At 43.1% G+C, this 14,330-nt stretch overlaps 1 protein-coding gene across 10 annotated transcripts in view; it reads right to left on the reverse strand.

Annotated features, from left to right (window-relative positions):
- Window positions 1-544: 544 nt before the first annotated feature.
- Window positions 545-14,330, reverse strand: part of DMTN (dematin actin binding protein) — a 29,556-nt gene continuing 15,770 nt past the window's right edge. For 5 of the 10 annotated variants that reach the window (XR_011855102.1, XR_011855098.1, XR_011855105.1 and 2 more), the window contains exons 2-16: window positions 12,584-12,634; window positions 10,166-10,224; window positions 8,727-8,801; window positions 7,669-7,824; window positions 6,870-6,914; window positions 5,646-5,757; window positions 5,506-5,562; window positions 5,276-5,416; window positions 5,090-5,193; window positions 4,095-4,200; window positions 3,977-4,014; window positions 3,832-3,880; window positions 3,020-3,179; window positions 2,170-2,250; window positions 545-1,684 (exon numbers count right to left, since the gene is read on the reverse strand). Coding sequence is in view for 1 of the 10 variants with exons in the window: in XM_072149361.1 (XP_072005462.1) it covers window positions 1,571-1,684; window positions 2,170-2,250; window positions 3,020-3,085; window positions 3,172-3,179; window positions 3,832-3,880; window positions 3,977-4,014; window positions 4,095-4,200; window positions 5,090-5,193; window positions 5,276-5,416; window positions 5,506-5,562; window positions 5,646-5,757; window positions 6,870-6,914; window positions 7,669-7,824; window positions 8,727-8,801; window positions 10,166-10,183 (1,170 nt within the window). In the remaining 9 variants the exon portion in view is untranslated. Of the gene's footprint in view, window positions 1,685-2,169; window positions 2,251-3,019; window positions 3,180-3,831; window positions 3,881-3,976; window positions 4,015-4,094; window positions 4,201-5,089; window positions 5,194-5,275; window positions 5,417-5,505; window positions 5,563-5,645; window positions 5,758-6,869; window positions 6,915-7,668; window positions 7,825-8,726; window positions 8,802-10,165; window positions 10,225-12,583; window positions 12,638-14,330 lie in introns of all 10 variants that reach the window. The other 5 variants (XR_011855100.1, XR_011855106.1, XR_011855099.1 and 2 more) reach the window with 2 other exon arrangements.

Here is a 14,330-nt window from a genome sequence, read left to right on the forward strand (position 1 = left end):
TAAGGCTGCATTCACACTGCCGTACCGTACCGGGCAACGGCAGCGCACGGGGAGAGGAGGAGGATGTGAGCGCAGCTCACCCCTGCCCCTCTCCATAGGAAAAAATGGCGCACGGCTCCGTACTACAGAGAAAGATAGGACATGTCCTATCTTTTCACGGGGTACGGAGTGGTACGGTGCCGCACGTGTGCTCCCGTTGGGGCGCTGTGCGCCCATTGCCGTCTATGGGGGACGTATATCGGCCGTATATACGTCCCCCATAGGGCAGTGTGAATGTAGCCTAAAAAGATAGATCATAGACAAAAACCAATGTTCTCATGCATGTAGTCTGAGGCAGGTTGCTCACAAGTGGGTCTGAGAAAACGACCCATACACTGGACGGATTTCCCGGACTGAAATTGGCGGCACTGGACTGAACTCAGCAAGTCCGTTTATGGCACGTTTTTTTTGTTCACGACACGGACCCACTCATAGGCATACGGGTGTAGAATGAGAATACCGCAGAATATCCCCCCACACTGGACTGTGGAATGATAGACAAGTCTGAATATTCAGTAACCTTTAATAACTATAATAATAATATTAATTGTACATCAGAAGCCAAAAAGAATGAAAAAGAAAAAGCTTCAACACCAAAAGTAGACACGGGACACGTATGAAGAAGATAATAGGCACGAGTGAGAGTTATAGGGTGTCACAAAAGAGGGGTTCAAGGTGGTGGAGTATATGAAGGTATACATGTGTGACGTGGAGGGTGGCGCTAATGGACATGGGATGAAACACGGATGTGGGACGTACATGGGAGCACATGTGACCAGGAAAGAGCATGTACCAAAAATTCTGCATATCAAGAAACACACGCAGCAGAAGAGCGGGGGTAGAAAACGGCCATTGTTTTTGGAGATAAGTGCCAGGTTGATCTTTGGGAGATGAAAAAAAATAAAAATACGGGGATGCGGTAAACTTCGAAGCACTCGCCCATATAACACACACACAGCGCTGGCAGCTTATAACAAAGGGGGTACCGTCACCTCCGCCCCTACTCGCTAATTGTAATGTAATAGTAAGAGTAACAACGCCGGCATTCTACGCTCGGGTAGGTGTGAATGCTGTAATATGTGCAGAAAAAGACCCTAGAAGCTATGTGCAGCCTGATATGTCCATCGCCATAACTAACTGTGAACAGGAGAGGTTTCGTCGCAATAGGTTAGTAAGATTTTGTCTATATAAAGTATCTGTTCTGTGTATACGTGATCTGTCGTAGACAATTGTGTGTTGAAGTGATCCATCATACAGAATAGTGTTCGGTATGATAGTTGCATAATTAAGGGGGCGCTAACGTATATATATTTATTAATTTGGTCCTATAGGAGTCTGAGGTGTCCTAAGTAAAGGGGAGGAGGGGGTCCGTGATTGAGATTGGATGATTGACATGAGTTTAGGTTGATTCTCCGGCCCCCATGAGGTCTCTCATATCAGACATGCTGGTCACACTCTATGGTAGAGTCCATCTCCTCCAGTCACCCCCATTACTCTGCTCTTCCCTAGTGGTGAAAGGGCAGCGGTGTCCCTAGAAGAGAAGCAGTTTTCGTTTCAGCTCGTTTCTTCGCCACAGCGGCATCTTTACAAATTCATCCAGTGTCATGCAGAAGAGACGCTGGAAATCCTCAGGGGAGAGGTACCTCTGTAGAAGGACATGTAAAATTATGTTATTATCTTATATAGTAATTTATTGTATTAAAGGGGTTTTCTGTGGAGTTGATGAACCAAATTCCCAACTCCATGATTGTGACCCCATAGCCTTGGATTTTGGAATTGAACTGCAATACCATGGGCGGCCACTGTACAAAGCTCAGCGCTGTGCCAAGTATGCAATAAAGATGTCCTAATGATTATCCCAAACCTTCATCCCATTGGGTGTGTATGAGGTATTGAAGTATTTGGGGGTATCCAACTTTTTTTTTTTTAATAGATGAATTTTTAAGGGAAGGATCAGCATGATCCTTTAATTTTCAGCATTGATAACCCAGCCCCATAGGTATCCGGTAATCCGGCACCCTATGGGGAAGTCATGCACACTCGACCATGCCAAATCTTTATTAGAAAGCTGGAGAGAACAGCTAATGACGTAGCAAGTATTCAGCTACCAGGAATGATATATCTACTTACCTCTAGCTGAGTCTTATCTACCCCAGGGGGTAGTTTCTGGCGCCCCCTGTTTGTCACAATTAGCATTTCATAAGGAAAGATCTGAAAATGGATCAGAAAAACAAGTATGTTACAGCACAAAGCAATGGGTGATGATTTTCTAGAGTATAAAGTCCCAATATACAGTGACGAAGGGTTAACGCGTTTACCAGGTCGTGAAGAATGTAGGCGGATTATGTTCACATTTATTAATAAACTTGTATCACCATTCAACCCAGTAAGGATGTAAATATGTACTAGGCCTGGTGTACGTGAAATCCTGTGTTCTGGTAGGCTCAGATATTGGGCTTGCAAATTGGAGAAGACTTCTTCATTATAGTTTTAATATAGAATTACCGAGCCATTATCACATTTTTTAGGCCATAAAGGGATTTTTCTATAAATCATATTAATACCCAATTCTACATAGTTGTACTATGGTAATTAATAGAGATTTGAAACTAAAGAAATTCCATGTGTTCCACTTGGTACTGCTAGTTATGACCATGAACAAAATCAGTCTCCTTCTGCCTCTGGCAGCTGATAATATAGACCCTTCTTACTCCTTGCAGAAACACTTCTCAGCTATACTACCCTGTACTGCAGCCTCTGCTCCTTCCCTGACAAGCAGGGCAAAGAGCTATTTCTATTGGCAACCACCTGACAGTGAGTGGGGGTTGAGACATGTGTCCACCACTAGCACTGGACGTGCACATTGCTATACTCTATGGGAAAAAATTGGGACGGAATATGAATAGTAATCTATACAGTGAAAGTGATATTTGATGGTTGCTAGAACAATTCCTATTTTCAGCAATGATTTATTACCTACCTTCTGCTCCAGCATGCTGGGGAGAGAGTTCCCCCGGTCCATCCTGGTCCTCTGCCCTTCACCGTTCTATAGGACACACAAGACATTTCGGGTTGTTCCAAATCCTGATGCTGGGAGTCCATCTTCCCCATCCCTTCCCTATGAATGCTTACCTGAAATCCTTCAAAAACACACACAGAAGTACCTTGGTTAGTAAAGATATTTCATAAAGCTTGTTAATACAAACAATGTCCATTTCTGATCCCGCCCATTGGCAGTGAGAATCCTGATTACTCCGCCCAAACACTGTGATTGGCAGTAAGAGTCCTGATTATCCCGCCCACGCACAGTGATTGACATTGAGTCCTGATTACTTCTCCCACACAGTGATTGGCATTGACAGTCCTGATTACTCCGCATACACACTGGCAGTGAGAGTCCTGATTACTCCGCCCACACACAGTGATTGGCAGTGAGAGTCCTGATTACCCCGCCCACACACAGTGATTGACAGTGAGAATCCTCATTACCCCTCCCACACAGAGTGATTGACAGGGAGAGTGCTGAGTACCTATGCGTTACGGAGCTGATCTTCCCTCCCACTTTCATATTATTTTTTTAGATTTTAGGACATTAGGCTTTAAGAAGCCTAACCTGTCTAACTCTCCCTTTGCACTAAGATGTCTTACAATTCCCAATACACATAATTATGTGTATTTTGTACTTTGGAGGTTCTGAGCTCGGTCTTGGGCATCACCACCATATTTATTGTGATCCCCATAGGATTTTGTCCTATCCATTATAATAACACAGACCCCATGTTTTCTCCTCACCTGTAATGTCTCTCTGCCGGTCTGGGTGGTGGAACTCTGCAGACTGAAGCTGGGGAGATAGAGGACACCATTATCATCCTTAGCTTGGTTAACAGTAATGAGTATATGAGAACTCTGATATGTGCATGCTGTGGTATATACCTACCCTCGATAAGCTGCTTCTTCCATATGCGGAGTGAATGGCTGTGGACACAGACCATGATCAATAAATACATCCTGAAATATCCCTTTAATATAAGGAGGTTTGGCGTCAGAGTACTTACGAGTGTAGATTGGGGTTCGGTCTGGCAGAGAACGAGTTTTCCTTCGTGGCGTCCCTACCTTCTGCATTTCTTCTTTTAGGATGAGTTTTCCTAGATTAGACTGGATCTGTAAGATGAAAGGTAACTAGTATGAATGAGAAGACCATGGGGATAATCTTTACATTGGTGTCCCACAAAAGTCTCTCCTAGGACCTCTACTTCTCCATGTAGACCTCTGACCTCTGACAGCTCAAGAAGTCCCATGGCTTTCAATACCACTTCTATGCTGAGGATACTCAGGTCTTTATCTCTGGCCCAGATCTAATAGCGAGAGCGTCTATCCGCTATATCATTTTTCCTCTCCTTTCCCTTTCTAAAACTTACACAACCCTCCCACCAGACCTATCCACACTCTCCCCAGTCCCAAAAGTTTGCTGCTCTGGAGTAATGTTAGATCAAGCCCTTACTACAACCTGCCAATTCTACCTCAAAAACATCTCTTGCTTCCGACCCTTCTTCAATCTAGAGTCTACAGAAATTCTAGTCTATGTCAACATCATCTCCTTCTTGGACTAATTCAATGGTCTCCTCTGTGGTCTCCCAGGTAACTCTCCAACGCCCCTCCAATCTATCCTTAAATCTGCTAATCCATCGCTCTACTCACTGCTCCTTGTCTCCCTTCTGCAAGTCTCTCCTCTGGTTACCCATTGCAGAGCGAATTTACAATGCTAATCATGACTTACAAAGCTGTCCACAACCTGTCCTCTACTCTTATGTTATCTGCTCTTTTTCACAAGTCTTCTGTTATCTGATCTTTTGTGCTTCCTACATACTCTTTGACTCTCTAATGAAATGTGTCAAACAGTTCCCCTTTTTCCAAACTTTCACACGTAACCTGAAAACCCACCTCTTTATGTAGAGTATGTAAACCCCTCATTGAATATACAGCACCATGAAATTAATGGAGCTCTAAATAATAATAATACTAATAATAATACACCAATGCTGGTCCTCACCTTGTTCAGTTCTACTATGTGCCGTTCTTTCAGTCCTTTGATATCCTCATTTTCTTCACCCTCTTCCTCGCCTTTGGATTCCCTACGATAGCGCCTCTCTGACTCTAAGGACAGAAAATATGACATTGGACCTTGTTCTTCTCTTGGATCTGTGGTGTGAAGAATCAAGAGGTGGCTCTCTCTTACCTACAACAGCCAGGGAAGGAGGACATGGCCAGTAATCTGTTTCGATCTTTGCTGGTTGATTAGGGTCTGGAGGTTTTGCAGCTGGAAATTTTGAAGACTCAACTATGGGGTCATCTAACAGTCTGGTGGAGAGTGGGGATTCTGAAACAAGAGCATTGTAACCATATGTGATACAAGGCTGAGATAAGTGGTGTCAGACAGTACTTGTATGGTCATCAGGGTCTCCTCACCTCTCTGTCTGTAGATTGGTGGCTTCTTGTACAGATTGGGCTGAGTCTGAGAAATCTCTGAAGAAAAAGTAGAAGGGAAATGTGAGATTTTGCTTGCTCTTTATAATTCTTGATTCTGTGTATGCAAACCTCAATCTTACCTGGGCAGTGGAAATGGTGGAGTCCTGATCTGGGAGAATTGGTTCCTCCACGAGATCCGGGTACAGGGGAACTACTTACAATAGACTTGCTGTCACCCCAGAGTGCAGAGACCTGTGTATTAGGAAACTAAAATTATGACAGGTCTAAAGGTCTTTGTAGAGGATCTCCTCATGCCTCTCTAACTGGACGTTCAGTGTCTATCACTCCCATACTACGTCTTCACCTCGCCCCTCTTTGTTGGCATCCCTGACTTTTTTTTTTAAATAAAGAACTTTACAACCAAACAAGCAGGTGGCAACGATTAATTGTACATATCACAACATAAAATATTCAAGGAAAAAAATCTGCATAATAAATCCTTCAAGGTCCTGTTCTGGCACCCCTACTCTTCTCCATCTAAACCCAGGGCCTAGGACAGTGGTGGCGAACCTATGGCACTGGTCCCAGAGGCGGCACTCGGAACCCTCTCTGTGGGCACCCAGGCAATCACCACAGCATGAAGTTCACTGGACAGGACTCAAAGAATCTTCCTACAATGATAGGTGAATTTGCCCTCCTCCTTTCAACTGTGTTGGTGTCTTTAGGAGGCTGAAAGAATGAAAGTTGTCAAAGAACTAGGAGAAACAAATTGCTGCGCTGGCACTTTGCAACAAATAAGCGGCTTTTGGTTGAAGTTTGGGCACTCAGGCTCTAAAAGGTTCGCCATCACTGGCCTAGGGCATCTAATTATGTCCCATGGTATCCAATACCACTTCTATGCAGATGACACACAGATCTATATTTCTGGTCCAGATATCTCCTCTCTTCTAGCCAAAATTCCAGAATGTCTATCAGCCATATCCTCCTTCTTTTCTTCCTGTTTTCTAAAACTGGACAAAATAGAACTCAAAACTCTTTCCTCCACCTAACACATCCCTCCCACCAGACCTAACCGTCACAATTTATGGCTCCCTAAAATCCACTACCTTGGAGTCATCTTTGACGCTGCCTTATCCTTTAAGCCTAAAATACAGACCCTTACTATAACCTGCCGTCTCCATCTCAAGAACATCTCTCATATCCGACCCTTCCTCAATCCAGAGTCTACAAAATATCATCTCCTGTTTGGACTTCTGCAATATTCTCCTCTGTGGTCTCCCAGCTAACTCTCTAACGTCCCTTCTATCCATCCTTATCCATTAACTACATCCCCTTTTAAACCCCACCATTATTTATCGGTTTACCTCAGGTGACGGAGGTGGAGAAATAGACTTGGGGGACAGTGATCGCTGCAAAACAAAATATGTTTAAGGAACGTGAATAAATAATTACTCATAATATTTTTACACCTGCCAGAAGAAATTAGGAAATCGGCGGTATATCAGACAACTGCTATTAAAGGTGTATGGTCAGTTTCATAAGTCTGAAAATCCCTTTAAAGATTAAACCAATCAATAACGCCCAGTTGTCAACGTATTCAAATATTTTCAATATTAACAAGAGGAATGACACAACACAAAACACAAAGGTGCTCAAAAATTATTTCATGGCGAATATAAGTACAAGCAGATAGGGTCCACAGGTTTCATCTTAAGTTGAATTTGTATGTAAGTTGAAACTGTATATTTTATAATTGTAGATCCAGAGAAAAATTTTTTTTGCCCCAGTGACAATTGTAGTTTCAAAATTTTTTGCTGTAAATGAACCAAGGATTATCAAAAAAAGCTTCATTACAGACACCTTACAGCTGATCATTGCAGCCTGAGACTATACTAAAGCTTTCAGAGAGCTTCATAAGAGGTCACAGTGGGCAGAGGGGTTCGTCTTTAAGTATGGGTCGTCTGTAGGTCGGGTGTCCTTAAGTAGGGGACTGCCTGTATTTACAAAAATGTTGGTGATGGAAAATTGAGATTTTATTTGTAAAATGATGTACCTCTGTAATTTTCTAATAGATTATTTACTTCAATTATTTTTTAGAAAAATAAAATGGGTTAATAGCCTTGGCTTAGAAATCCCAATTTTACTAACAGTAATGTATGTTACCTCTCGACTCCTTAGCGTCTCTGTATTCTCCAGAAGGGTATACATGAAATGTGGTTCGTAAATCATCAGGTCTGGGCGCTCTATATCCAGGATAGCTTTATCACGTGGGAGGGCAGCAAGATCCTTGTAACCCAGGACACGACTGTCCATCCGAGCCTGAAAGCATTGAAAGGTAACGGGTCATGAGAAGCCATTACTGTAATCCTGTCCACTTATAATCTATGTGTATGAGGTCAGATAGTATAAACAATTGCGAATTAGAGATCACATGACCCTCAATCTGCGGCCATTTTATGGTCAGGAATGTCTGGCTGATGAGGTAAAAGACATGAGGTAAAATGATGAGGTAAAAGACATGAGGTAAAATGACGAGGTAAAAGACATGAGGTAAAATGATGAGGTAAAAGACATGAGGTAAAAGACATGAGGAAAATGATGAGGTAAAAGACATGAGGTAAAATGATGACGTAAAAGACATGAGGTAAAATGATGACGTGAAAGACATGAGGTAAAAGACATGAGGAAAATGATGAGGTAAAAGACATGAGGTAAAATGATGACGTAAAAGACATGAGGTAAAATGATGAGGTAAAAGACATGAGGTAAAAGACATGAGGAAAATGATGAGGTAAAAGACATGAGGTAAAATGATGACGTAAAAGACATGAGGTAAAATGATGACGTGAAAGACATGAGGTAAAATGATGAGGTAAAAGACATGAGGTAAAATGATGACGTAAAAGACATGAGGTAAAATGACGAGGTAAAAGACATGAGGTAAAATGACGAGGTAAAAGACATGAGGTAAAATGATGGGGTAAAAGACAGGAGGTAAAATGATGGGGTAAAAGACAGGAGACTTCACTTACATATCAGGAAAACGGAGCAGAACTATTAATAGATGTATATTGGTAAATTACCTAATATCCTGCCCCCCAACACTTTACAAAATACATGAGGTTAAGTGGCTGACCCCTTTAAGCTGTATATAATCCATCTTCATGTCTACAGTCCATTAAGAAATTAACATTGAGAACAATACTTGGGGTATTACTCACAGTGATAGTAGAGGGGGATCCTGGCACACTGGGCCCTCTGGACGAGGTGACGCTGCCCGGAGATGTAAGAGGGGTCTGTAAATAGATAGAACAATCCTGAGACGTACATACCAACCAGGGATGGAATAAGACTGGCATAGGAGGATCCCAAGAGAGCATCCCGCTTCCAGAAAACCTGGTTCCACTAAACCGCACTACTTTCCTCACCTCGGTACCTTGACTTAACTTGGGACCTGCCATTGGAGCCAGATGAGTCATAGGAGTTGACTGGTGGCGGTGCCGGGGATGGGGGCAGTGGGGTTTCCTTTCCTTTTCTTTCTCCCTATACTGCTGTCCTTTCTTTTTTGCCCTCTACCCTCAGCTTTGAAGTATTCGGGTAGACCTCTCCCGACTGGGAGGACTGACCCCCTTCATTGGTTGTGTTCATATTGTATTATTCCCTGGGTTTACCGAGTTGTATTGGCACCAGCTTAATGTACTTGATTTCTTTTGTATTTGTATCTCTACATATTAATATGTGAGATTTTTGTTATTTATATTTTGTGTGTTAAAACTCAATAAAATTTTAACATTAAAAAAGACTACCCTGGGCTGTATGAATAGTATATCCCTACAAGTCAGGAATCACTTTCTATATAAGGTACTAAAATCAGCTTCTTGGGGAATGGAGGATGCACCTCTTCCGTCTGCTTTTAATCTGTGGGTTCTGGCCCTTTGGAGGACCTTCAAAGGTCCTGAAATGGCTATTGTATACATGTCTATTGAGAGCAGAAACAGATGTATAAGGATTTCATGGGTGAAGGACCTGCTCAGTATAAAATTTGTTGGGGCACTGGGCTACGGCCTAAACAGCCTTTATTATAATCCACTACTGATAATAACAAGGCCACTGCGGCCATATATAGGAGGGTCTGGAAACCAACTGTTCAATACTATATCTCTAACCTGATAATTAATGTGTAATTAGAAAGTGTATTGAGTCTTAGAATAATGGAAGAGGTTTCCGAAAGGGACTGTAACCATATGGGTTTGTAGGTTAATCCTCCGAATCATTAGCATGTCTTTCTTTTTGAGGAAATCCATGTCCTGAATGCAAGGAAATCTCTGGCTGCGTAATAAGTGACAATCCTAAGGTTGGGATCCACATCTAAATGTAGATGCCATGATATGGAGAAAGAAAATCCCTTCATTCTTTCTCATACCAAACCACTAGGGATGTACACATAAGCTCAGTTACCATCCTCGATGACCAAGTGTTCTTCACCAACCATCAAGAGCACTAGGAATGTCAAAAGAAGACAATCCCTGGATTCTTCTTGGAGCCTGACCCATTAGTACTGGCTGATGATCTCTAGGGAATTACCCCTTTTGGTATCTACGAATAATCAGGATAGTTTGTTAGTAGAACTACGAAATGTAGATGTCCTCGTAGATATTACCTTGGGAAACTTTTCCATTCAGCTGTTATGTTTCAGTGTTCTGTGTGTATACCGGAGATCTATAGGACAGAAGAAGGAGAGAATTATTTCATAGTCTTTATGGTTTACGTTTGTTTTATCTATACTTTAGATGTCCTTTGCTTGCTCTCTAGATGTTGGACACAATGGACATGTGGTAGGACCCTTGTCTGGCAAGGCGTGGATTGATATCAGTGGAAAAGAGGGTCTCACAATTAATTATTTGAAGCTTACTCTGGATTTAATAGTGATAATCTCCATTAATCCCCTGGTTCTTAGAAGAATCATTTCTAGAGAATATTAGCTGAAGTAATGATCTTCAGGATGGCTTGTCAGAAATTGGGTCACAATGTGTTAAAGGATTGACAGGGGCATAACAAATGGTGGACAGTTGTCACCTCTTGATTAAAGACTGGTGGTGTGGACCCATCCTCAGCATTACAGACTGGTGGTGTGGACCCATCCTCAGCATTACAGACTGGTGGTGTGGACCCATCCTCATCATTACAGACCGGTGGTGTGGACCCATCCTCATCATTACAGACTGGTGGTGGTGACCCATCCTCATCATTACAGACTGGTGTGGACCCATCCTGATCATTACAGACTGGTGGTGTGGACCCATCCTCAGCATTACAGACTGGTGGTGTGGACCCATCCTCATCATTACAGACCGGTGGTGTGGACCCATCCTCATCATTACAGACTGGTGGTGTGGACCCATCCTCATCATTACAGACTGGTGGTGTGGACCCATCCTCATCATTACAGACTGGTGTGGACCCATCCTCATCATTACAGACTGGTGTGGACCCATCCTCATCATTACAGACTGGTGGTGTGGACCCATCCTCATCATTACAGACTGGTGGTGTGGACCCATCCTCATCATTACAGACTGGTGGTGTGGACCCATCCTCATCATTACAGACTGGTGGTGTGGACCCATCCTCATCATTACAGACTGGTGGTGGTGACCCATCCTCATCATTACAGACTGGTGTGGACCCATCCTGATCATTACAGACTGGTGGTGTGGACCCATCCTCATCATTACAGACTGGTGGTGTGGACGCATCCTCATCATTACAGACTGGTGGTGTGGACCCATCCTCATCATTACAGACTGGTGGTGTGGACCCATCCTCATCATTACAGACTGGTGGTGTGGACCCATCCTCATCATTACACACTGGTGGTGTGGACCCATCCTCATCATTACAGACTGGTGTGGACCCATCCTCACCATTACAGACTGGTGGTGTGGACCCATCCTCACCATTACAGAGTGGTGTGGACCCATCCTAATCATTAAAGACTGGTGGTGTGGACCCATCCTCACCATTACAGACTGGTGTGGACCCATCCTCATCATTACAGACTGGTGGTGTGGACCCATCCTCATCATTACAGACTGGTGGTGTGGACCCATCCTCATGATTACAGACTGGTGTGGACCCATCCTCATCATTACAGACTGGTGGTGTGGACCCATCCTCACCATTACAGACTGGTGTGGACCCATCCTCATCATTACAGACTGGTGGTGTGGACCCATCCTCATCATTACAGACAGGTGGTGTGGACCCATCCTCATCATTACAGAGTGGTGTGGACCCATCCTCATCATTACACACCGGTGTTGTTGACCCATCCTCATCATTACAGACTGGTGTGGACCCATCCTCACCATTACAGACTGGTGGTGTGGAGCTATCCTCATCATTACACACCGGTGGTGTGGACCCATCCTCATCATTACAGACCAGTGGTGTGGACCCATCCTCATCATTACAGACCGGTGGTGTGGACCCATCCTCATCATTACACACCGGTGGTGTGGACCCATCCTCATCATTACAGACTGGTGGTGTGGACCCATCCTCATCATTACAGACTGGTCATCCATCATTTAAACCTGTTAGTAGTGAGGACCCTTCCATCTCATTTCAGACAGGTGGTGTGCACCCATTGTTATCATTTCAGATTTCTGGAGGGTATCCGTGAACAGTGGCATCAACATTTCAGACTAGTGTTGAGGACTCAAGTTCATGGTGTGAACCCATTCTCATAATTTCCTTAGGTTTGTGGTGTTTACCAGTCCACACAATTTTAGGCTTGAGTTCTCACTTTCCATTTGATGGTGGCTGAGTAGCATCTCATTGATTGTTATGTTTTACGCTTCCAATGCTCAAAGTCCTTGTGGACTGTCCACTTTACTTGCGAGTCCTTCAAGTCCATAGTCCTGGATATACATAATCTTTTAGCTGATTACTACCATAAACATCTTCTGGTTTGCCATAAAATTGAGACCTTACATGATATCTCCTATGGACATGATGTATGCCTTCAATGCTGCCTAGTATACATAGCTTATAACGTTTATACAGTAATTCTTACCAGATTGTGCGTTGCTCTGCATCACGTGTCCTCCTAAGTTCTGTTCTGTCTCTGCTGGTACCAAAAGAATACAAATTAATACACAATATATATCATCACCTATTATACTGAGCTACATTGAGCTGCAATATTACGAAACCCTCAGCATTCTAGAAGGATTCACAATCTACCTAATATACAGCACTGCGGATACACATACAGATACCCCTCCGGCTCATCACCTATTATACTGAGCTACATTGAGCTGCAATATTACGAAACCCTCAGCATTCTAGAAGGATTCACAATCTAATATACAGCATTGCAGATACACATACACACATACAGATACCCCTCTGGCTCATCTATCACCTATTAAAGGTAATCACACAAAACACTTCACAAAAAGAACAGCACTGTGTAATAGGACAACTTCCTAATCAAGGCACCGCCCCAAGTGCACCAGTCACCTCATTTGCATAGGGGTAAAAATTAGAATTTTCTCTGAAATGAAAGATCACTGGGAAACAGGAAAGGTGTATCTGGAAAACGCAGAACGTGCCCCAAATACTGCTGTTTTTTACTTGTTCCATGGGTTGGGAGCCGATAGACTCCCTTTAATAACAAGACTATTTGCAGCAATACCTTACTTCTGACCCTACGGGCTTACCTTACATATACTAAACCTCTGTTATATTAGTCATAGAGTAATAATAACATGGTGACCATAGGAAGACGTTGTCTCATGCGTGTAATAATATACCATAGTATTATCCCTATGGGCACAGAGCAATCGTGAACACCAGACTATGGAAATGAGATTTTAGTGTTCTCCCGTATACACCCACGTTTTTCTTATTAGACTAGAGATTGGCTGACTGACCGTAGTATCGGTGGATCTTTTGCTAGGCCCAAGCTCTAACACAATAACAGACCCCTAATAAAACAAAGCACCAAAGATGTCTCAAAATTACCAGCCATTCTATTAACACTACTGATGATATGTGGATACCCTAGAGGATGGAGTTCACCAGCCATGAGGCAAGTTGAGCCTCTTGCCTAAGGCAGCACCACCCGGAGAAAGATGTGGGGCAGCATCAGGGGCAATCATCTGCTACAAAGCCGGACCTGACACTTACAATTAGTGTCTCTTCACCCCTAATGTGAGATACTGCATGGAGAACCGGATATATTACTACTGTAAGGGTTAGAGGGGGTGTCCTTCTATAACTCGCCTCAGCAGAGAATAGAGAGTTTAAGTTTATCCCTAGTGGGCTCAGGGATCTTCAGTCCAATGTGGTATTGGACCATCTTGGTCCTTGCTATATACAGTCTATACAAACCACAGATACCCAAGTAATAAAAGCTGCACAGCATTACATATGATAACTATGCTGCAACCACACTCTTGCAATTAATTTTTCAACTCTCGATTGAGCAATATAGGTAAGTGCAGCACCTAGTGCACCCTCACAGTGTATATATTGTCCCCGGGACTTAGCTCCACTCATAAGGAATGTATTGGGGCTTATTTACTAAGAGTCCACGGATTGCATTTCCGTTGGACTGTTCATGGGTTTTGGGATTTGCGCCGCTGGGACAGTGATTTAGAAGGGGATTGTGTTGCATGTGTTGTATGATCTACTTTGTGTCTGGGATTTGTGTTTCTTTTTCAAAAAGTCCCAAAAAACTCTCAAAATGCATAAAAAGTCCTGGAATATACACCAGCAGGGGACTGGAGTGACTATGAGACTTTTTATGGCAAAAG

This window comes from Engystomops pustulosus, chromosome 4 (genome assembly GCF_040894005.1).
Source record: "Engystomops pustulosus chromosome 4, aEngPut4.maternal, whole genome shotgun sequence".
NCBI lineage: Eukaryota > Metazoa > Chordata > Amphibia > Anura > Leptodactylidae > Engystomops > Engystomops pustulosus.